This window comes from Triticum urartu, chromosome 5 (assembly GCF_003073215.2).
Source record: "Triticum urartu cultivar G1812 chromosome 5, Tu2.1, whole genome shotgun sequence".
In the NCBI taxonomy this organism is placed as follows: domain Eukaryota; kingdom Viridiplantae; phylum Streptophyta; class Magnoliopsida; order Poales; family Poaceae; genus Triticum; species Triticum urartu.
The window spans coordinates 174,341,945-174,366,861 of record NC_053026.1 but is presented as its reverse complement, the minus strand read 5'-3'; the positions used below and the strand labels follow the sequence as shown (position 1 = coordinate 174,366,861).

The following is a 24,917-nucleotide window of genomic DNA, read 5'->3' as shown; positions in this document are numbered from 1 at the left end:
GAAAATGGTTGGAGATTTGGACGCACGGTTTAAGAGATAAAACGTTTTGAATAAACGAATCTACGAAAAAAGGGAAAACTCCCAGGTTGCGACAAGTGGCGCGCTGCATGCGCGCCACTTGTCGCGATCTGGAAAAGTGGAGTGTTCATTGCAACTAGTACTCCTTAATTAGTAATTTCGTAGTATAGGAGGTTTCAACTGCAAGGGCCCGCCCAGGCGGGAATTCCATGTGTGAACCTTTTTGTGTCACTTATAGGTGGTATGAGTGGGTAATATTTCATAACTTTGGGGCAATATATGTGACGTACCGCAGGTAGCACTTATGACTTTCTAGATACTAGCAAAATAGCTCGTGCGTTCCAACGGGAGAAAAAGTACCACACAATAACCATGACTAAAGACCCCAATAGGTCGATGTCCTTTATTTCAACATGGCATCTTATCAGTCTTGCCATTTATCCTTCTTCCCGCTCTCGCCGACGGACATGCATGATCATAGATAGTTTCTTTCATCTTTATTTTGTTTTTGTTGAGGTGTTCATTTTTAATTTGAATCGGCGCCGGTACGAAAAAAACAGGTCGTACACTATTGATTAATGTTGCATCCTAAAAAACATTTTAAAAATTATTAACATGTGAAACAACATCATACTTAGATTCTACGCATTTTTCTAATCAATTTTAATATATAACATGTTAAAATTGGAGTTGGGGTTTGAAAGATATGATTATATTTTTGAAGTGTTTGAATATGTCCCTAAGCAACATGTAAAAATGATTCACATGTAAAAATAACATCATATTCATATTCTGCACATTTTTCTAATCAATTTTCATGTATAACATGTTAAAATTGAGTTACAGTTTAAAAGATATGAATATTAAAAAATGTTTGAATCTAAAAACATGGTAACCAAACAACCACTTAGAGATGCCCTGCCTAGCGATTCCTGAATATATTCTTTTTAGAATGAAAATGGTACCTAGAAGAGAAGCCCGACTATGGACTGCAGTATGGGCTTTGGTCAATACTCGGCTTGGAAACAGGACTAAGTCACGAGGGCCCAACCCAGTTCGCGGCGACCAGTAGTTTCTTCTCTTTCTTCTTCCTCCCCCACCGCGGCCTCCTCCTCCCGCCGCCGGCGCCGTCTCGCCGCCACCTCCTCCGCCTCCTTGCTCCCCCACCAACCTAACTTTCAGTCTCCGCCCACCATTCCGCGGCGTGGGCGTGAGAGCCAGGAGCGATATGCATCCTGAGAAGAGATCGAGCCATCTCTCATTGGGTTTCTCTTCACTTCTTCCGATGAATCGACAGGTGCTCGTTTCCTGTTACTCTTTCACTAGATTATTCCGTGCCTGTACGAGATCTCGCGCGATTAGAATTTGTTTACTTTGTGATGCCCTCGGTTGCAGCTTCGGCGAACAACAGCTAACAGTTCAGTTACTGTTACTTAGCTCAGTTAGTTTATCTACTATAGATTGGAGTTACTGGTTTTACTTGGTATCCATGTACAGGTGCTCATTCTGAATCTATAAATTCATCTCCAGCGGGTAGAGTTTTTAACCTCGGTCACAGGTAAAACGAGCACCAGCCATGGTCCTATGGATTCAGTCACTGTCACTTAGCTCGACTCGGGACCAGGCGCGGACTGAAGATCATTGCTAGCAGGATGTCACAGTTGATGAGCAGGATGGCATTCAACAACTGGTTGCGTGGGACTGGAGTAATTAAGTTTGGCATGAAATTCCTGTCACGTCAGTAATCCTTTTCTCCATGAAGCATAAAGCTTTATTTAGCCAGATGATGCAGTGCGGTTTATTCTGAGAACAAATGAGCCGGCTGTCAAAGACTTTCAATGACCCATTTGATGGTCTAGAGTAACCCGCACAAGAAGGCAGCATTGACTGACTTGCGAGGTCGCTGTGAGGCAGCACAACCACAAAAAGGTAGCAGTGCATTATAATGTGGCCAAATCAACCACATCAACGTCCTCTCAAGTCTCAAAATCAGTTGCTACTTTTCTTTTTCTCCCCTCATGCATGTCTTCTTACTTGGGCTAGAATTATCTGCACCAAAAGCCAAAAGGTATTGACTGACTTACAAGATCAGCTGCAGCATAGCCACAAGAAAAGTAGCTGCGTAATTTAATGTGGCCATTGCGATCTCACTTTCACATCGCATCAAACTCACCACAGCCACAGCCACAGCCACATCCACAGGAATCAAAGTGCAACTATGCAACCATTAGTATGCAGAATCAAAGCTGGCATGACTTGATAAGAAATTCCCTGAGACATACGCTGTATACACTATAAAAATGCCCATATATTCTCCCCCTAATAGAATCCCCACACCTGCAAAGTTGCAGTGCTGCCTGACCTGAATTTCTTGAGCGAAGTTGGGAGCTGTGCCTGTAGATCATGGACATCTTGCCGGTGATCTATGCACTACTCCATTTGTTGGTACTCCAGTTATTAGGAAAGCTAACTGCGCTAGCATCTGGAGTTGTAACAAGCCACAACTCCGAAGGGAACTGGGCGCCTCCATCACTTGCTATGCTCGATGGTTGCCCGAAGAGCTGTGGCATTCTGAGCTTCGACTACCCCTTCGGCATCGGATCCAGGTGCTCCCGTGGGCCTGACTTCTACCTCACTTGCAACGACACTGCTCAGCCCCCCAAACTCTTCTTGCACGATGGCATCCTCGAGGTGATCGAGGACATCGTAGTTGGTACAGATGGTATTTCCACGTACAACCCTGGAAGATTTATCTACACGATGTTTCAATGTACCATCCCCATGAAATCAGGTGTCCGTGTGTACAACTTGACATTGAAACCGCCTGGGAAGTCCTTCAGCTTTTTGCACACCTTGCTAAACATCACCGGTTGTGATCTGGATGTGTACTGGGTCAAGGGAAATGCTAGCACAACCATGCGCGTCTGCCGGACTACATGCCCAGACCATGGGATCACAGAGACAGGGGCTAGGGAGACCTGTAACGGCATCGGATGTTGTCGCTTTGTTATGGACAGCATTGTCGACACTGTTGAGCTCAAATTTGTCCATGACCAAAACAGAAGTAACGGCCGAGCACACTCTAACGGGACCTCTCTACTGTGGGATAGAATCAGCATAACTAGTTATGGGAGTGATATGGTATGGAATATAGTGGATCAGCCCAACTGTCTTAGCACCATGCACAACAGGACGGCCTATGCCTGTATCAGCAAGCATTCAGAGTGCTTCGATGTAGGTGTCGCATCAAGCAATGGCTACAACTGCAATTGTAACCAAGGTTATACAGGCAACCCCTTCATTCAGGATGGCTGCTCTAGTGACAAAGGTAATTTCTTTTCCTAATCAAGCAAGCAAATATACAACTGCTGTTAGCTATTTTGGGACTGGAATTGGAATACGTGCTAACCTTTTATTGATCAATCAGGGTATAATCCAGTTCAGAGCAAAGCTCGATGTACTCGTTGGTGCGGTAACATTAGTATGCAATTCCCATTTGGATTTGAAGAGGGTTGTTTTGCAAGGGACCAGTTTCGCCTCAACTGCACAAATGTGACGTCATCAACTGTTTTCTGGTGGGGGCGTCAGGTAATTGACATAAATGTTGATGCAGGGACCATAAATTTCACCGAACCGGAATCAGTAGAGATGTTTCTAGAGAACAGTCTTTTTGTTAGATCTGGGTCATCTCTGCAATGGGTTGCTGCTAACTTAAGTTGCATAGAAGCCCAACAAAATAGGTCTGGATATGCTTGTGTGAGTACCAACAGCAAGTGTATGGAAGTAAACGCTGGAGAAGCATACATGGGTTACCACTGCAAATGCTCAGATGGCTTCCAAGGAAATCCATACGTTCAAAGTGGTTGTCGAGGTAGTCACAATCTATCTCTAGACTCTCTAAACTGAAGTTGTACAAATATATCCAAAGACATGTGTTATTTAAACAATTATGATGCATTATTATTGTACACTGAAAATACTTCTCTGTATCTATTATGTTTCATCTTATTTTGGAGGGATATCTATTATGTTTCATCATTCATGTACATTTCGTTTGAATTGATTATGTCTGTATTCCGTGTTAACTGGATAATGTATTCTGTTCAATATTATATATTTTATCGATGCATTTTATCAAGATTTCGTTATTTTCAGATATTAATGAATGCCTTCAACCAAACAGTTGTAAAGAGATCTGCCATAACACAGAAGGAAGCTTCAATTGTACTGAATGTCCTTACAAGACACAGTATGATCCATTTAAAATGCAGTGTACTAGGACAAAAGAGCGGACTCTGCTCTTAGGTAACATTATTATTGTCATCTTTATGATAGACAAGATAAAACTGAAACTTAAAAAAGTTTAATGACTGCAGGTATAATTATTGGGCTATCCTGCGGTTTTGCTATTCTACTTCCAAGCTTCAGTTCAGTACTTCTCATTCGTAGATGGAAAAGAAATGTTCAACAGCAACTGCGGAAGAACTATTTCCAGAAGAACCAAGGTCTTCTCCTAGAAACATTGATATCATCTGATGAAACTGCAACTGAGAATACTAAGATTTTCTCGCTAGAAGAGCTAGAGAAGGCAACAAATAGTTTTGATCCTACACTTATCATCGGACGTGGGGGCCATGGCATGGTTTACAAAGGCATATTGTCTGATCAGCGCGTCGTTGCAGTAAAAAAGTCTAAGGTCATTGAGCAGTCCGAGATCAGTCAATTCATCAATGAGGTCGCAGTGCTCACTCAGATAAACCACAGAAATATTGTGAAGCTATTTGGATGTTGTCTCGAAACAGAGGTTCCGCTGCTGGTGTATGATTATGTATCCAGTGGCTCACTGTCTGAAGTTCTTCATGCAGATGCAAGTGATGGTTTTTCTTTATCTTGGGGTGATTATTTAAGGATTGCCCTCGAAACAGCAGGAGCTCTATCTTATCTCCACTCTTCAGCTTCCATATCAATCTTCCATCGTGATGTGAAGTCCTCAAATATACTCTTGGATGTGAACTACACAGCTAAAGTTTCAGATTTTGGTGCGTCCAGATTGGTTCCTATCGATCAAACACACATTGTTACAAATGTGCAGGGTACATTTGGGTACTTAGATCCAGTGTATTTCCATACTAGGCAGCTGAACGGGAAGAGCGACGTGTACAGTTTTGGTGTGGTACTGGTGGAGTTGCTTCTCAGAATGAAACCTGTTTTCACAAGTGAATCAGGCACGATCAAGAGCTTGTCGAACTATTTTCTCCAGGAGTTCAATGAAGGAAGAATCACAGGTATTGTTAATTCCCAGGTCCTCGAAGAAGCAACCGAAGAAGAAATCAACACTGTCGCCTCTTTGGCAGAGCGGTGCTTGAGGCTACACGGCGAAGAAAGACCAACCATGAAACAGGTGGAGACGGAACTGCAGACTCTCCAGACGGAACGGGTAAAGTCATCTCAGGCAGATCCAAGGAATGAAGAACCGATGCCACCAAGGCCGTTAACTCGAAGGACTATATCTACTCGGCAATCGTCTGTACTGTCAGGAGAAAGCCAACGACGATATAGCTTGGAGGCAGAGTTCATGTCATCTGCTAGCATACCACGCTAGATGAAATTGTGTAGTTCATAATAATGGATAATTTCTTTCCCTGTTTTGTGAAGTGTTGCTAGGACCAGTATTACAGGCTAGTTAGATTGGTGTTGTAATACTAAGTCAATTTATGTCCAGATGATTTCAGGCATCATGATTGTATCAGTTTCTCGGTTGGAATTTTGTTTGCTTATATAGGTAGACTGGTTTTTATTACCTTGAGACGTGGAGTGAATTATTGGCATACGCTTATATAGGTAGAATGATTTTGAGCACTCCTGTTTTCTGGTCGTTGCCACCGTTGGTACATTGCTATGCTTTCTCGGCACCTCTTTTAATACGAATATATGTTTTGAGTTTTTTCTCTCGGCGCAAATATTCGGCAAACAGAAGGAGAATGTACCTCTTTGGGTCCCATTACATTGCTCGCTCTCGCTTCTCCAACTTGTGCCTCAATGTCAGACAGCAGCAGAGGCCTCTGAAGAATTGGGTGCATAAAGTTGTATGCTGAAATCGAGGATGTCAAAACGATCTCAGGCGTGGGGGCAACCTGTATCTCGAATCAAGGGAAAAGGATTGCTATCATGACAGGAAGTTCATGCCAAGCTTAGATGCAGAAGCAGAACCGCACAACTGAAAGCCGGGAGCGTGGGGAGAATCGGCGACGGTGTGTAGTGTGTCTGGGGAAGAGTCGGGGGTGTGGGGGGTGGGGGCGGCACTGTGTCTCAGGTCGGCGGTTCATATGGCGAGACTGGCGCCGGCGGCGGGGGAGCAAGACGGCGGACGGAGGCGCCGGCCGATTGGACCGCCGTGGTGGAGGAAGACAGAGAGAAAAATGTGGTCGCCGCCCGCATTGGGTTGAGCCCTCTTTTTTTTTAGCAACAGTTGGGCCCTCATTTTTGCTTTCCCTCCTGGGGCCGAAGCCCATAATGCGGCCCATGCTCGAACGTTCTTCTCCTGCTCTGTCCAGTGTAACTCCACTTCCCGTCAAAAAAAAAGTGTAGCTTCAATCCTGGTGCTCGCATTTATTTCTGGATTTATTTCAGAATTTTCGGCGATGCGCATTCAGTGGGAGGAGACGTTCCCGTCGACGACGAGGTGCCTACGGTGACTTCGTAAATTTTAAGATGATATGCCGGCTCAGTCTTTCGGAGGTGCTCATCTCTACTCCTAATGGAGCAGTTGGTAGTCTCGCTTCCAGGTTTTTTTCGTCCCACCACTTTCGTTCGGTTTTTTTTCGTAGGTTAATCGTCGTAGATTTTTTTCGATGCTGGTTTCTTATTCACCGGTTTATTTACCCCTCAGCTCTTTCTTTGCAAATCAGCACTTTCCAAACGCGCACGCAATCACGGATCTAAATTTACTAACTTATCCAAATCAACCGATATCTTCCATTATTGCAAATTTCTTTAGGAAACAAATAATAGATTTTAAGGAAACAAATAAAAGATTTTAAAGACGCATCATACTTTACTAACAATCACTAAAAATCAAATCTAAATTAATTAACCTTACCTTAAATCACTCAATCACTTTAATTAGAAAACATTTTCTTTCCTAACTGCACCCCGCTTAGTGTGCACATAACAATCCAAAGTAATTAGAGTCACATGATTGAATCCATTTATTTAGAGCGACATGATTGAATTCATTTATTAACAATACTCCTCACCAAAAGTGCATTTAGCAATTTTAGAGGGCGGACCAAAACTCTGCCATCCACTCGCCCGCGTTTGTTTAGGTACAGGAAAAAATGGCATATGGAAACAACACGACCGGGGCGGCGGCGCATTCTTCGGGGATAGGGGATCGGAGGAGAAGGATTGGCCTGGCAGCATGATCGGGGTGCTTCCCCACGGCCGCGGCCGTCCTCGCGATGCCACGTACCCGAAATCAACGCTGCTCCCTGCCGTCAGCCGAGGCGACGCCGCCTGCCCTCCTACCCACGGTCTGCTGCCGCGTGCGGCTATGGCGGGAGGAGTAGCGACGGGGCCGAGGTCCTTCATGCATGCGTTCCAGGATGGAGGCCATGATTTCGTCGAGGTCGTTGCTACCTCCTACACTCAGGGTGTGTCGCCGAGATCGAGGCGAGCATGAGGAGCTGTGGCCACCGCCATGGTCACCCCATCGCAAGGGATGGAGCACGCCGTCAGCCTACAGCTTGTGGAGATCACTGTTGCTCTTCAGGTCGCGTGGTGACCAGATCTTGCCGATGTGTCCTTCTCCCCGACGACCTCCTCTTCGCCCGGTTGGCCGGCATGGATCTCGCCACTGCTGCCCTCAACTTCTCTGCCTTGAGCTCGACGGTCAGCCACCATGGATCCCCCAACTGGAGGGTCACGTGAACCAGCCGTCCTCCCATGCTGCAGCGGTGAGAAGGTGACATGGCTCTCCGTACACGAAGAGTGGAGTTCAGTCAAGTACTTATATACTTGGCCTCTACTGCTGATCCATGTACATGGAGAAGAACAGACAACCGCTCATTCATGCTTCGTTCCACTCCTTTGCGCTACATTACTGGAGGTGACATTTTCCTATCTCTCTATGTTGTAACAAGCCTGCGGCCTAAATAGTTAATGGATTTTTTATTTAAATTTATCGCTGCTTAGTGCTTTGTTGCAATTATTCACCCAAGATTCTTATATATAATCTGAGCGTATGTAGGCATACTTAGCTTTGCTCTTCCATTTTTTCTGGCGCATAGAAATAAGAGTATTGTCCAGGTTAGGTATTCAATTGAGTATGGTATTTGGATTGCTATCAGAATGTCTTTTCTATGCATGTGATTTCTCACATCTGGTTATAATATTTGTGAAGACGTGCATTGCACGTGCACTTTGAAGCGGGCCCGTGGCCCGCGCTGGACGGCGCCGACGCCGACCCGAGCCACCTCGTCCGCGTATTCTTGGAGCTGTGGCTGGTTGATTTACGTGAAATTAATTCCCTCAGTTCTGGTGGCAAATATAATACACATAATCCATATTTTTATGCACTAGCGTGTATGTGTGAAATAAATGGATTATGGTCCCGTAACCAATAAGATGGATATGTGTGTGTTAGAGAGAGAGGGAGAGGGGGATAGAGAGTGAGGAAGAGGGAGGGAGAGTGTGTGTCTGTGTGTGTGTGAGGATTTGATGGTAAAAAAGGTCGCCAATGTCGTAATATTGAACTCTTAAAGTTAATGTGGCCCCGTTGCAACGCACGGGCGTTCTTCTAGTAGGGGTAGGATATGCGTGTGTGCGTTCATAGGAGGTGAGTGTATGCGTGTGTATATGAGCGCTTGTGTCTGTACTGATGTTCAAAAAACAACACTTTTTTTACCCTTTTTTTGACTTTATACTACAAGGCAACAGCCTCACAGCTCTTTTTGACCCTCTTAGTTGGCGAACATTTCTTATGGCAATTTAGTTGTAGGGGGCGGCAATTTCTTCGGACAAGCATGACAATTTCACAGTAGAGAAGTCATTTAAAAAAGAAAACTGTCATCATTTGATCTCGATTAAATGTTATGAGCGTGTTCGCTAGGAGTCATTTTTAAGCGAACGTTCGCCAGTTAGCATTACCTTTTTTTAGCTGCCATGCCCTTGCGAAGCTGTAATCATCAATGAAATAGCAAACACAAACAAAAGGTGACTACTTGAAGCATTTTTTTGACAAACATAGTACAACCACAAACTCTCACAAAACGCGTACATATACTCACCCCTATAAACGCATGCACGCCCTCCGTATCCATCTCGCTATCGTCTCCCATTGAAATAAGGTTTCTTCTTTATGAGACACCAAAGCATCAAACCTAATTGTTGATCCCTCGAGGATTGTTGGTAACACTGCCCTCCTAACCATCCAATCACATGTTGGTTTATTTTTTATCACAAACCAAACGAAACAAAGATTCAAAAAGAAAACATCAATCAACAACATACAAACCCTTGCAAAAACACTCTTACATATGTCGAAAATATGGGGGTGGTGAAGTCTTCATTCTCCTGCATTCACTTGTGACGCGTCATGAGAAAGCTCGTTGCCTCCTCTCGGCCTCTATCTGAGCGGAGCAAATATATTGAACTCAGGAACTTGTACAAGTAGTGGCCTATAAGTCGTTGATGTAGACCTAAAGGCGCTGTCCACTGGATCTACGTAGCAAATTGCCGCTACAGAGAAGAAAACGATGGAGAGTTAGAACGCCCTAGATCAAATTAGGCGGACTTAGACAACACAAATCTCACAAGCTCCTAAACGAGGTCAAGATCGGAAGACTTACACAACCACATTGTCTGCTCCGTAGGACAACGCCACTAAGACAAACCTCCTAAAGAAAAAGCTAGATCTGAAATCACACCATCTTCCATACGTTCCCCGATGACACAAAGAGGTATCATCAGATCGAGCAAGAGACTTGGAGACCTTGAGACTTGGAGACCTTATTCCACTCCAACGACGATGCCATTGTCTCACCACCGTCATTTGAAGACCAAACCCTAAATAATCCTAGCCCTACTGCCATCAAGCCGAAGCACCGGGATCCCCGCTCCCTCCCATCATCGTTGCAACAAAACAAAGGGAGAAGGGGACCCTTGCCGGAAAGTTGTAGATCGGCCGCCGCCTCCGCCCTGCCTAGGTTGCATGAGCGGAGGAAAAGAACAAGCTGACATGAGCTTAAGTGAGTGTAGGGATCAAGTAGCGGATCCCCCAACCCACGAAATAGGATAAACTAGATGATAGCCCGTGCGTTGTTCTGGGGATTGGTTGCAATATTATTTGATGAAATTTGAATGACAATTCTAATAAAAATTATATATTGTGTTTGATAATTATAAAGTTGTGTGTGTATATAACATAAGTAGCATTTCTCATGCATGTAAAGAGAAACATAATGTGTGTGCTTGATGAGGTGGCATGTGTAGTGAGTTGGGATGTGTGCATGTTGAGAGAGTACGAATAATAATTCTCATACATGTTAAGATGTAGTGGCCTATAAGTCGTTGATGTAGACCTAAAGACGCTGTCCACCGCGATCTACGTAGCAAATTGCCGCTACAGAGAAGAAAACAATGGAGAGTTAGAATGCCCTAGATCCAATTAGGCGGACTTGGACAACACAAATCTCACAAGCTCCTAAACGATGTCGAGATCGGGAGACTTTCATCGGTTGAAATTGGAGTTGGAGTATTGAAACACACAACCACATTGTCTGCTTCGTAGGACAACGCCACTAAGACAAACCTCCTAAAGAAAAAGCTAGATCTGAAATCACACCATCCTCCATACGTTCCCGATGACACAAAGAGGTATCATCAGATCGAGCAAGAGACTTGGAGACCTTATTCCACTCCAATGATGATGCCATCGTCTCGCCACTGTCATTTGAAGACCAAACCCTAAATAATCCTAGCCCTACTGCCATCAAGCTGAAGCACCGGGATCCCCGCTCCCTCCCATCATCGCTGCAACAAAACGAAGGGAGAAGGGGACCCTTGCCGGAAAGGTGTAGATCGGCCGCCGCCTCCGCCCTGCATAGGTTGCATGAGCGGAGGAAAAGAACAGGCTGACATTGGCTTAAGTGAGTGTACGGATAAGTAGCGGATCCCCCAACCCGCGAAATAGGATAAACTAGATGACACCCCGTGCGTTGTTCTGGGGATTGGTTGCAATATTATTTGATGAAATTTAAATTAAAATTCTAATAAATATAATATATTGTGTTCGATAATTATAAAGTTGTGCATATAAAGAACATAAAGAACATATATATAGAACATAAGTAGCATTTCTCATGCATGTAAAGAGAAACATAATGTGTGTGCTTGATGAAGTGGCATGTTTAGTGAGTTGGGATGTGTGCATGTTGAGAGAGTACGAACAATAATTCTCATACATGTTAAGATGTAACAGAAATAATTAGTGGGAAGATGAGGTGGCATGTGTGCTTGTTGAGAGAGTACGAATAATAATTCTCATACATGTTAAGACTTAATTAAGAGAAATAGTTAGTGGGATGATGAGGTGGCATGTGTGCATGTTGAAAGAGTATGAATAATAATTCTCATACATGTTAAGACTTAAGAGAAATAATTAGTGGGATGATGTGGTGGCATGTGTGACCAGCTCCGCGGTACAACCCCACCCAACCTACCTAGCTAATTATTTCACTAATTATCCCACTAAGACCCTAGCCGCCGCTGTCGCGTCCTACACGTCCACCTCATCGCCGCCGCCATGAAGAGCTGGCATTGGATCGGAAAGGGCAAGCATGACCACGAGGCCGGCTCCTCCTATGGTCGACGCCGCTCCAGCAGGTCCTCGCTGCCCGCACCACCTGCTCCGCTAGCTTTTGAGACCGCTCCGCCGCCGGCCGGGCATCGGGACATGCTGTACATCCACATCGACGTCTGCCAGCGCTACTGGGAGATGGCGACGCCATTTTCGTGGTGAGATGTTCACCTGCCGAACAACTGGCATCTCTCCGCCGACCGCGTGCCCATCCCTCCAGTGCCCATGAGCGGCTGCACATGTCCCCATGTGGAACCCTGCTCTAGTGGGCCAGCGGTGGAACTGGTCGTGCACGGCGCCGGAGATGGCCGACTCAGTGGGTGTCGGCCCATGGTCAGCCATGCCGCCTCGGTCACCAGAGCAGGAGCATGAGTCATGGGAGGAGGTGGTGCAGGCACAACCGGCATCTCCGGTCTACTAGGGGCCACCAGCCCATCTTTGGCAGCCACCTCCCTTCGTGGACCTCACCGGCGACGACGACGAGCAGGACGACGGCTCTTGAAGACGACGGCGGCCACCGGTGGGGCCTATTTCTAGTTTTTTAATGTCTTCTCTTATGTTTTAGTTAGTTAAGACCTGTGTTAAACTTGGGTACTATGGATGTATGGACGTTCATGTTTATTTTTATGTTTTTCGTATTATTTGCAAGTTTATTTTTTTTGGGCAAAATATCGAAGTCCACAAATCTGGATTATTTGCAAGTTTATTTTGTTTTTTGGGCAAAATATCGAAGTCCACAAATCTGGACGGTTTGGGACGAGCCGTGCCAGTTGAGTGCACCCATGGCCGTACGACCGCAAGCGGACGGACGTGTCAATTTTCCTGCCCCGAATGGACGTAAATTGGAGACAAAGAGGACCATGTAAATTGTGTGGTTCCCCATTTTCATTTTGTAAATTGTGTGCCCATCTGTTCCCTCTCTATGTTTTCCATGAGCTTTGATTCATCTCTATGTTGGTAATGCCTTTCTTGTGTAGAGCAATCCTTTGGAAACCGAGAAAATCCACAAGCCAAATGTGTAACGTGGTTTATCAGGAGCAGACTTTAGACTAGCCCCTTTAATGGACCGACTTGCTGAGGTCTTCCTGCGGCACCGCGTACTAGGTCACAGTCATGGTCATCTCCTTCACATTGTATGAAGCACACCACTGCCACAGCCAGGTACACATCCACATGGGTACGAGGGTCCTTATCATCATCTGGAACAAACTTGCACTATCACATTCAGTTTCTGTAGTTTATCTCCAGCGACCAGAATGTTTACTCTGTGCTCACGGTTGGAGCTTAAGCAAACACCAACTAAAACCGGGGAACGAGTTTAGTTACTGTTACTCTGCTAAGTTAGCTATCTATAAATTGGAGCTACTTTTTTTCGATAAAGGGCGACTTTATTATCTCAAAATGTAGCATCAAGCGGATACAGAGCATTATAAGTAACACCCGGCCTTTGCATAACTAAAATGCACACAGCCAAATCCAAAAGTCTGACAAAAATTCATGGAATAAAAATCGACAAATCAGCGACAGTAGAGTCCTTTAGACCGACACTATGCCTATGTCGAAGAGGGTGGTGGATCGATCCGTAGGTTATGCTGCCAACCATGTTGGGAAAAAATCTCCGTAGCCACCTGCTCCAATCGCGTACACACCGCCATGAACAACGGTTGATACTCCGGCCGTTGTAGCATAGACCACGTACGTAGCGAGTGCGTACACCGGAAAATAATCTGTAGAGGAGAAGAATTTTTGTCATTAAAAACCAAATCATTTCTACATGGCCAAAGCGACCAAATTAAGGCATACGCTCCCACCCTTATTAGCGTTTTGAACCTATTTGTAATACCGTCCAACCAATGACCAAAAATATCGGCAACACTTGTGGGCGGATACAAATTTGACGCTATTTGAATGACTTACCACGTAGAATGTGCAAACTTGCATTAGAAAAAAAGGTGTTTGATTGTCTCGTCATGAGTACAAAAAGAACACTTCTTACTCCCTCGCCAGTTGCCCGTGCGAGGTTGTCTTTCGTTAACACAACTCCCTTACAAAGATACCACATGAAGATTTTCACTTTTAGTGGAATCTTAGACTTTCAAATTTTCTTATTATTACTCGTTGGTACCTCAGAATGCGTGAGTGCACGGTACATAGAGTCTACTGTGAAAGACCCTGATGTAGTAATGTTCCAGCGAAATACATCCCGACCTTGTGTCAGGTTAATTGAATCCAGCCGGGATAAAAGATTATGCCATGACACAAGTCGGGGGCCAATCAAATCCCGCCTGAACGAAATATTCGGCGGGGAAGAACCGAGCACGTGCGCAATAGTATTATTCTTATCGCGAGCGATGTTATATAAGGCTGGATATTGTTCTCTGAGACTAGCATTGCCTAGCCAGATGTCTTCTCCGACCCGTCCTTTATCGCGAAAGACCCAAAGTGAAAGAGATGTTTCTTTGCCACCATTAGGCCAACCCAAAAATGCGAGTCGCCAGGTTTTCAATATGTCTGGGATACCGCCTTTTGGCCTAGATACCTGTTGCGCAATATGGTTTGCCAAACATCATCCTCGATAAGAAGTTTAAATAACCATTTACTGAGAAGGGCCTCATTCTTGACCTGCAGGTCATGAATTCCAAGGCCTAAATTGGAGCTATTGGTTTGATTGCTTCTGTACCTATAAATTCATTGCCAATGGTTACATTTTCTTTATTTAATTTGTGGTTCCACAGTAGCTAATGTTGGTGATGGATTCAGTTAGTGTTGCCTCCACTAGGTGGGTACTGAAGATTTCTAGCTAGCCTCCGTTGTTGACGAGCAGGATGACCACAACAGGTTTAATGGTACGATCCCGCGTTCTCTCGATGCCCCACCTACTGCTGGTGAGTTCTTTGTGTGGTTGTCCATTTTCATGCTGTCATTTTGCATGCTCATTTGTTTCCTCTCAACTTTGATTTCCTCCGTACGCGGTTTATCAAAAACAGACTTTAGACTGGTCCCTTTAATGGACCGACTTGCTGAGTTCTTCCTGCGGCACGGCGTACGAGGTCATGGTCATGATCATCTCTTTCGCATGCATTGTATCAAGCACACCACTGCCACGTCCACATGGGCATGTACGAGGGTCGTCATCATCTGTTCTCACATGTTATCAATGAAAGCACACATCACATCCACAGGAACCCTTGGTGATAGGTTTAGCTACTGTCTGTTTAGATTTTTTACTACTGTCTATGCTCTTGGTGATGGATTCACTTAGCTCGGTTGCAAGCTATCAGTGGAGCTGGAGACTGAAGATGCCATTCCCAACCAGTTGAGTTTCTTGTGAGGTTCACCATCGAGTATGCCCATGTTTCTCTTGTCCTTTTTTGAGGTACCAGTTGGAGTTCGGAAAAGTCTTGACTTCTATCGATCACGTTTCTTCTAGCAGAGTGATGAACTAAAGCGAAAATACAGACTCACTAAATGGGATATTATTTGTCTACCGAAAGACCAAGGGGGTCTAGGTGTTGAAAATCTTGAGGTGAAGAACAAATGTCTTCTCAGCAAGTGGTTGTATAAGCTATCTGTAGAGACGGAGGCCACATGGGTGCAGATTCTGCGTAATAAGTACCTTCATTTCAAAACGTTGTCTCAGGTGACAGTGAGGCCGACGGACTCGCCTTTTTGAAAAGGACTGATGAGAGTTAAATCAGTTTTTTTCAATAGAACAAAGTTTATAGTTGAAAACGGTACCACTACTAGATTTTGGGAGGATACATGGCTAGGGGAAGCACCACTCGCGCTTCAATATCCTTCGCTTTATAGCATTGTTCAACGAAGAGACGCTTACGTTGCAACAGTACTTCAGTCCACTCCACTCAATATTCACTTCAGGAGGACGCTAGCTGGAAACCGTTGGGAAGTCTGGCTCCATCGCGTGAGAAGACAGATGGATGTTCAGCTTTCTCAACGGCCCGATCAGTTATGCTGGAAGCTAACTAGGAATGAAGAGTTTACGGTAAAATCCATGTATCTGGATGTTATCAACTCTAGCTCTATTCCTAGTTCGAAACATGTTTGGAAAGTCAAAGTACCTTTGAAAATTAAAGTGTTTATGTGGTTTGTACATAAACAAGTCATTTTAACAAAGGACAACTTGGCAAAACGCAACAGGACAGGATCTACAAGATGTAGTTTTTGTGATCGGGATGAATCCATCAAACACCTCTTTCTTGACGCCCTTTGGCAAAAAAATTGTGGCGGACGGTTCACATAGCCTTTAATATTACTCCTCCCAATACTAGCAGCACGTTATTTGGGACGTGACTTGACGGGATAGATTCCAAAACAGTGAGACACATTCGTGTATGAGTATGTGCTTTATTATGGGCAGTCTGGAACTGCAGAAATGATTTGGTCTTTAACAGAACAACAAACATTCATTTTTTGCAGGTTATCTTCCGAGCCACTGCGTTGATCCGTATGTGGTCGCTACTCACTCCGACGAAGGCCAGGAAGCGTATGGTTACTGGATCTATCTGATGGGAGATGGTAGCTCGGGCTATTTTCAACCGGTTTGGATGGCGGTTATGTAATAGGATAGACAATTAGTTTTTCTATCTTTCTTATGCCAGCCGGTTGTGGCTTTACTTTTCTTTTTGTTCTCTTTGTGAGCATTTTTCATTCTTTTGTTTTAGACATGACAACTTGTGTTGAACCTATTTGCTTATTAATAAGTATGGCCGTATGCATCATTTTGATGCAAAGGCCGAGGAGCTCCCCCTATTTGAAAAAAAAATGATGCAAGTTTGCGTGTTCATTTGTTTCCTCTCTTTGTGCAGAGGAAACCTTTGGAAACCCACAAAATCCACAAGGTAAATGTGTAACGTGGTTTTGTTAGGAATAGACATAGACTGGCCCTGGACTGACTTACTGATGTCTTCCTGCGGCATGGAGTATGAGGTCATGGTCATCTTCTTCACATTGTATATTGAGCACACCACTGCCACATCCACATCCGCATCCACACGAATCCTGTTCCAGTCATCCTTGGGTCAACTGTATGTTCGTAACCATTGGTATATATATGAAGTAAGGAAGGCAGTCATGAAAGTGGTACCTGCAACTACAAGAGAGGGCACTCCTGCCTGACCTGAATCTCTCTAGTGCAAGGTGTAGTGTAGAACTGTAGATCGATGATTGGCATCTTGCTGATATTGACCTGAATCTCTCTTGCTGATATTTCCACTAGGAAAGCCAACAACGCTGGCATCCGGAGTGGTAATAGGCCAGCACAACCCTGAGGGGAACTGGGCGCAACCATCCCATGCCGGCACGCTCGATGGCTGCCCAACGAGCTGTGGCTACCCCTTCGGCATCGGATCCAGGTGTTCCCGGGGTCCTGACTTCAACCTCACCTGCAACGACACCGTTCATCCCCCCAGACTGTTCTTGCGCGACGGCATCACCCAGGTGATCCTCTTTGATGATCTTAACTACATCGAGGCCTCCTTATCGCATACCATCCCCATGAAATCTGGTGTCAGTGCCTACAACTTCTCTTTGAAACCACCTAGGAGGTCCTTCTCTCTTGAGTCCATTGTTCTAAACATCACCAGTTGTGACCTGGAGGTATACTCTGTGGTAGACAATTTCACCATGTTGATATGCCGCACTGCGTGTCTGGATCCAAGAACCCCAGAGAAGGTGGCTATGTACAACTGTAAAAATACATTCGGATGTTGTCGCGTTGCCATTAATGGCTATGATAACGTCGGTTTTTAGTTCCAATTTGTCTACAACCATGGCAAAAGCAACATTGATCCACGCTCTAACCAGACCCCTCAACTGTGGGATAGAATAAGCATAACTACTGATGGGCCTGGTGGCTTTCTGCTATCGTGGCAGATAGTTGATCAATCCACCTGTGTTGCTGCCAAGCAAAACAGGACAAGCTATGCCTGCATCAGCGAGCATGCTGAGTGCAGCGACAGTACAACAAATTACTGTGACATCAAAGATGCGGAGTGCATCCACAGAAGACTTGGCTACAGCTGCATCTACAGCACTGGCTATTCAGGCAACCCATACATTCTACATGGCTGCTTGAAAGATGAAGGTAACCTTTCTTCCTAATCAGGTGACCAAATTTACAGGGGCTGTTAGGTACTCCATCCGTCTAGAAATAATTTGTTAGAGAAATGGATGTATCTAGACGTACTAGTTGTAGATGCATCCATTTTTTATCCATTTCTCCGACAAGTATTTCCAGACAGATGGAGTATATTTTACACATTGATACATGCTAACTTTTCACTGATCAAACTAGGGTATAATCCAATTATAAGCAGGGCTGATTGCACCCGTAAGTGTGGTAACACTAGTGTGCCATTCCCATTTGGCTTAGAAGAGGGTTGCTTTGCACACAAACAGTTCCACCTCAAATGCACAAATATGACGTCGTCAGCTGACCTCATGTTGTGGAATGATCAGGTCAGGGACATAAATATTCATGAAGGGGCCATTAACATCACCAATCAGCTACAGCGGGACCGTTACGCTGCAGATGGACTCTTTACATATTTACAGTCACGATTCTCCTCTTTGCTGTGGGTTGCTGCTAATCTAAGTTGCGCAGAGGCCGAAAAGAATAGTTCTAGATATGCTTGTGTCAGTATTGACAGCACATGTGTAGAAGTAAACACTGAATGGTTCTCTGCTGGTTACCGCTGCAAATGCTCGCAGGGCTTCCAAGGAAATCCATACGTCCAAGGTGGCTGTCAAGGTACTCCCTCTATCCTTTCTCTCTTCACTCTCACAGTCCTAGCTCCCCCATTGTTACTATCTATTTCTTAACTCTCTAAAATAAAATTGTACAGATGTATTAGGAGTGTTTTATTAAAGGACAGTGCTAACTTCCAGTTGACTGGAATTTAAGCAACAGATTCGTACGCCTCCCTTTCCTAGCTTGCATGCATGCATGTATTAACTTCATCTTAATTTATTTTTCTTGTGTGTGTCCACTGTCCACTAGCAGTTAATTAGCATCTACTAATTATATACATGCAGAAAAACAAAATTGATAATGTCATCAAAGATTTTTTCCAATGCAAAAATTCAAAATGTTTTGTAGCTTAAACCGTCGCTCCGATTGAAAAACCCTTTTTATATAAAAGATTCGTCGCGACGAGATCTTCGAAATAAGATCCCATATTAATATGTTCCGACGAATTTTTTTTGGGTCAAAAGTTATCACGTCCAGGCTAAGTAAGTTATCACGATTGTGATACATAAATTATCATGTTGTTTACACAAAAAATTACCGGCCATGAAAATGATTCCTTTAACCTTCTCTTCACATGCACATGCGTGCATGCATTGGAGGGAGATAAAAAAAAATCTGATGTCATCGTAGATTCTCCCCTGTTTCAAAACTTCAAAATATTTTATAGCTCAAACCGTCGATCCGATCGAAAACTCGTCACATAAAAAAAATCCATCGCGACGAGACCTATGAAACAGGATCCCTTGTTGATATGTTCCGATGACCTTTTTTCATACAAATAGTTACCGACCCTGGGCTAAGTAAGTTATCAGCTCTGATGTGTGTATATTATCATGTTATTTACACATGAGTTATCATCAACCTTTTTACCGGGGTAAAGTTACCACGGTGTTTGTGCGTGAGTTATCACGCCCGCGGTTCGTATATTACCACGCTATTTACACACAAGTTATCGAGGGTATGTTTTCAAACAACCTCATCCCCCGGCGGTCAAAAGTTACCACGGTGTTTATACATGAGTTTTATCAAGTTTACGATGCGTATATCACCTTACTATTTACACAGAAATTATCGGGAGAGGGTATGGTTTCAAAGAACTTCCTCACCTCCCTCAACCCGGAGCAAAGTTACAATGCTTTGACTAAGTAAGTTATCAGCTCTATTGTGCGTATATTACCATGTTATTTTTCCATATAAGTTACCCGTGTACGTTTGTCAACAACTTTTCTCTTGGGTCAAAAACGTTATCACGATGTTTGTGCGTGAGTTATCAGCCATGTTGTTTGTATTACCATGCATTAACATGGAAGTTGGTATATTCTCAACAACTCACCCACCCCGGGGCATGTTCTCAAAAACAAAATTCCCTGCAGTCAAAGTTACCGTGTTATTTGTACTTAAGTTATCAGGTACACGATGTGTATTTTATCATGCTATTTATGCAGAAGTTACCAGGGGTATATTTTTCAACAACTTTCTTTCTAGGTCAATTTTTGTGTGGTGTTTGTACATAAGATAACAAGTTTGCGATGCTTATATTACCATGTATCCACATGGAGATTGCCGGGTTGTGAACTTTTTTCCTTGAGTTAAAGTTATCATGTCCACGATCATAAATTATCATTTCATTCACACAAAAATTACCGAGTTATATTTCAAACAACTTTTTTTTTGCGGAAATATTTCAAACAACTTGTTTGTGCCTCCATAAAAATCTTCTCGCAACAGACAAAAGAAAAGTGACAAAAATATAATTTTTTTTGTTAGAAAATGAGCGAATAAAAATAGCCCAAAAATTGTAAAGGAACCACGTTACACGGTTTATGACCGGTGACAAGATCCAGAAAAAATCAAAAAGAAAATCCTGCCCGTTCCACAAAAATGCACTGCATTCGTAAAAAATAAAAGGTAGCTAAACCTAAATCTAATCACTAGCAATGAGTTGTCCTGATGGTAACGAGCCTAGAATTAATCGTTTATCCCAGGGTCAAAAGTTACCATGGCATTTGTAAGTGAGATATCAGCTCTGCATGTGTAAATTATCATGTTATTTACACAGTAATTACTGGGGTATGTTTTCAACAGAAAAAAAATCCCCGGTTTAAAGTTAACACTGTTTTTGCATGTAAAGTTATCAGATGTGCGATACGAAAATTATCATGCTATTCACAACAATAGTCATCGAAGAATGTTTTAACAACTTTTTTAGGGTCAAAGTTACCACATGTGAGGACTTAGGTTTGATTCTCACTGACTGCAACATTTTTTTTCATTTAAAAAATCTGTGGAAAACATGCAAGAACATATGAGATTCAGGCCTTAATTTTTCTTGAAAAAATCACTCGAGGACAGCGGCACCTCGATCCATATGGAATGGAAGCAGAATCCGCCTTTACATATGTACACAATCAACTTAACTACTAATCAAGCACTACATTGCGTTGTCACTCGTGAGGTTGATTTTTCGTTTGGATCTATCCCTATGTGACGAACATTCGGAAGTTAGATTTTACTAATAATTCCCCTATAATGAAACGGTTCCATCTCTATGCTTGGTACAACTAATGAGATGGAATGAAGTGGTTCCGTCTCGGTGTTTGGTTAGAGGGTAGGATGGAATTTTGTACTGTCTAAATTCAGTGCTAATACTAGCAGTAAACATCATTTAGCAACCACTAGTACGAAATTCGTCTCAACTAGTATCGATACTAAGCATTATTTGTCAAAAACTAGAGTAATGCATTCACTGTGCGCATATACACACATCGTCAGCGAGATGGAAGGAAGTGCCCAGCATCTACAATTCTGCACACATGTACACACGGCCGTCCAGGTAAGATGGATGTCCTCGACTTCTACTCGAAAGCTGCCGCAAGCCACCGAATTGTCCCTTCAATCAAGTTAGTGTGCTTCCCAACTCAACCACAACGCCAAAGTCCCTGCCGCCCGTGATTCGTCAGCCTTCCTTTGAGAAGCGCCGCCAGCGCTTCCATGTGAGGATCCGGCCAGCGCCCATCTCCTTCCACCCGAGGATCCCGCCAGCACCCGTCTCCTTCCGCCAATGCTCGCCTCCTTCCACCTCGTTGTCAGATCCTTGGCCGCGTGGAGACAAGCGGCAGGAGTGTGCCGGCGGTGAGAGATGAGGGGAGGATGGAGCGAGGTGAGAGATAAGACGAGAGGCAGGAGTGCTTGGTCGAGGGAGAGAAGGCAGAGTCGGGGAGATGGGGCGCGCGGTGAGCGGGAGGACGGCGGCGATGCCATGGAGCGGTTTGCGGCACGGGCGGGGAGCCAGCGAAGCATTATCTTTCACTAGGCGGTGGCAAAAAAATTGTAATATCAGCGAACTCTCATTTTGGAGCGTGATGGTCGTATGATCTAAAACGGATGGCATCCAGAGCATGCGGATCTGTTGCAAATCTACAGTCAGCAGGAATTTAGCTTTATCGTTTATTAAAATATATTGCAAGTTACTGTTAGTGATTTTGTTTGCTATTTCTAGTTTATTTTATTATTCCTGTCGCCAGGTTTCATTTAATTGGCTGATGTACTGTTTTATGTTAACTGAGTGATGATGTGGTTTGTTCCATGTTATATATTTTATCAACACGTCTTATCAAGATTTTGTTAATTTCAGATATTAAAGAATGCCTTCAACCAAACAAATGTAGAGAGATTTGCCATAATACCAAAGGAAGCTTCAGTTGTGGCAGGACAAAACAGCCTCTACTCTTAGGTAAGACTATATTATCGTTACATTTTTACGATTGACAAGCTAGAAGAGAAACCTAAAACAGCTTAATGCCTGCAGGTATAATTATTGGGCTGTTTTGTGGTTTTGGCATTCTACTACTGAGCTTGAGTGTAGTACTTCTCATTCGTAGATGGAAAAGAAATGTTCAAAAGCAGCTACGGAAAAATTATTTCCGGAAGAACCAAGGTCTTCTCCTAGAAACTTTGATATCATCTGATGAAACCGCAAATGGGAATACTAAGATTTTCTCGCTTGAAGAGCTGGAGAAGGCAACAAACAACTTTGATCCTACACGTATCATCGGCCGTGGGGGCCATGGCATGGTTTACAAAGGCATATTGTCTGATCAGCGTGTCGTTGCAATAAAAAAGTCTAAGATCATTGAGCAGTGTGAGATCAGTCAATTCATTAATGAGGTTGCAGTCCTCTCGCAGATAAATCACAGAAATATTGTGAAGCTCTTTGGATGTTGTCTTGAAACTGAGGTTCCACTGCTGGTGTATGATTATGTATCCTATGTCTCACTGTCTGAAGTTCTTCATGCAGATGCAAGTAATGATCTCTGTTTGTCTTGGGGTGAGTACTTAAGGATTGTCCTCGAAACAGCAGGAGCTCTGTCTTATCTCCACTCTTCAGCCTCCATTTCTATCTTCCATCGTGATGTAAAATCCTCAAATATACTCTTGGATGGGAACCACACAGCTAAAGTTTCAGATTTTGGTGCCTCTAGATTGGTTCCGATCGATCAAACACACATTGTTACGAATGTACAAGGTACATTTGGGTACTTAGATCCAGAGTATTTCCATACCAGGCAGCTGAACGGGAAGAGCGACGTGTACAGTTTTGGTGTGGTACTGGTGGAGTTGCTTCTCAGAATGAAACCTGTTTTCACAAGTGAATCAGGCACAATCAAGAGTTTGTCCAACTTTTTTCTCCAGGAGTTTCAACGAGGGAAGAATCACAAGTATTGTTAATTCCCAGGTCCTAGAGGAGGCAACTGAGGAAGAGATCAACAGTGTCGCCTCTTTGGCAGAGCGATGCTTGAGGCTCCACGGCGAAGAAAGACCCACCATGAAACAAGTGGAGACGGAACTGCAGACTTTACGAACAAATTATGTGAACTCACATCAAGCAGACACAAGAAATGAAGAGCAAATACAACCAAGTACAGTAACTCGAAGATGTAGAGCTGCTCGTCAATCTTCTGCGATGGGATTGGGCGAGAGAGCTGACATACGGTCAGGAGGCTGTTATAGCTTGGAGGAAGAGTTCATGGCATCTGCTAGCCTTCCACGCTAGATCTGTATGTTGAGCTCATAATAATGTATGTTTTTGTTTCACTTTTTTGAAAACTGATGCAATAATAGATGATTATGTTTCCACCTTTGTAAGCTCTGCGTGCAGTTGTATTGAAGGAGAAAACAATGTGCAAAGATTGTTATTGTAAGTCCATTTCTTTCCAGATAATTGTACGAGTTCATTGGTTGGAGTTGTACTTGTTTATGAAAATTGATTATTATGATCCGAGAAACTTGGCTAAAGATCTGGAGGCAAAACCCACATGGGAGGACAAGGTTGAGCACCATCAGGGTGGACACGGTCCGGGCCGGTCCGGTCCCTGACCGAGCCAGCGTTTGGACCGGCCACCGGCGGTCCGGACCGACCAACCCGGCGGTCTTGTTTTTAGGGACCGGACCGGCGGCGGCGAAGCCCGGGCCGGACCGAGCGGACCGGCCAGCAACCATCGGCGGCGACGTCCGTAGGTGCAACGGCGAGGTAGGCGACGTGCGCTGTACTGCGGCGAGGTGGACGACGTGCAGTGGAAGTGCGCTGGGAGGCGCGGCTGTTGTTTGATTGACTTTCGATATAGGCATGAACCTGCACACGATATATTCCTTATCAGTTTTTCTGTTGCATGCAAGTAATGTAGGTCGTGCATGAACCCATGATTTTCTCTGTGCCGGCCTTGCCATAATTAGTGGATCACATCTGACGTGAAGAAAGTTGTCAAATGACGCCATGATTTTTGGATCAAACCCATTTTCTCTCATACTTTCTATTTTCTGTTCGACTCAATAAAAGGAACGGCGGCGTGGGATCAATGACGCGAGATTATAGGAAGTCGTTGCTATTAAATTTAGCGCTTTCCAAAACAATATTGCACTTGCCTAATTTGTTGGATGCAAAAGTCACGGCCGATCATTTCTCCCACGATCCAAAAATCACGGCAGACGTTTCTCCCACGATTCGATTGGTGGATTGTGTGCGTGCGTGCTGTGCTGAAGCGGTTCCCGTCGCACTTGGTCTCTACCGCGAAAAGTGCTGCCATGGCCGAAATTAGTGCAACCGTACAACGGTTGGGGTCGATGGCATGGTCGAGAACTCCAGAGCGGCTGCGGTTCACACACGACAGCGACGGCGAGCGGCGGCAAGATGCTAGGACGACACGGGGAGATGAGAATGGAAGGAGAGGGCAATCTTGGAGACACGGTGGTTCACCAGAGGGCTGCCGGTGGCCG

At 44.2% G+C, this 24,917-nt stretch overlaps 1 protein-coding gene and 1 pseudogene across 2 annotated transcripts; both read left to right on the top strand.

Moving 5' to 3' along the window:
- Positions 1–1,079: 1,079 nt before the first annotated feature.
- LOC125508298 (wall-associated receptor kinase 5-like) lies at positions 1,080–5,824 on the top strand. 2 transcript variants are annotated; one of them, XM_048672957.1, is made up of 5 exons: positions 1,080–1,315; positions 1,516–3,346; positions 3,446–3,889; positions 4,174–4,323; positions 4,395–5,824. In XM_048672957.1, exons 2-5 carry the CDS (start codon positions 2,422–2,424, stop codon positions 5,618–5,620), a joined length of 2,745 nt encoding a protein of 914 aa, XP_048528914.1. In that variant the 5' UTR covers positions 1,080–1,315; positions 1,516–2,421; the 3' UTR covers positions 5,621–5,824. The 2 variants fall into 2 exon arrangements, with proteins under 2 accessions (XP_048528914.1, XP_048528913.1); XM_048672956.1 differs by having other exon boundaries at positions 1,080–3,346.
- A 1,746-nt stretch (positions 5,825–7,570) lies between these two features.
- On the top strand, positions 7,571–23,697 carry LOC125506893 (annotated as a pseudogene).
- The last annotated feature ends 1,220 nt before the right edge of the window (positions 23,698–24,917 follow it).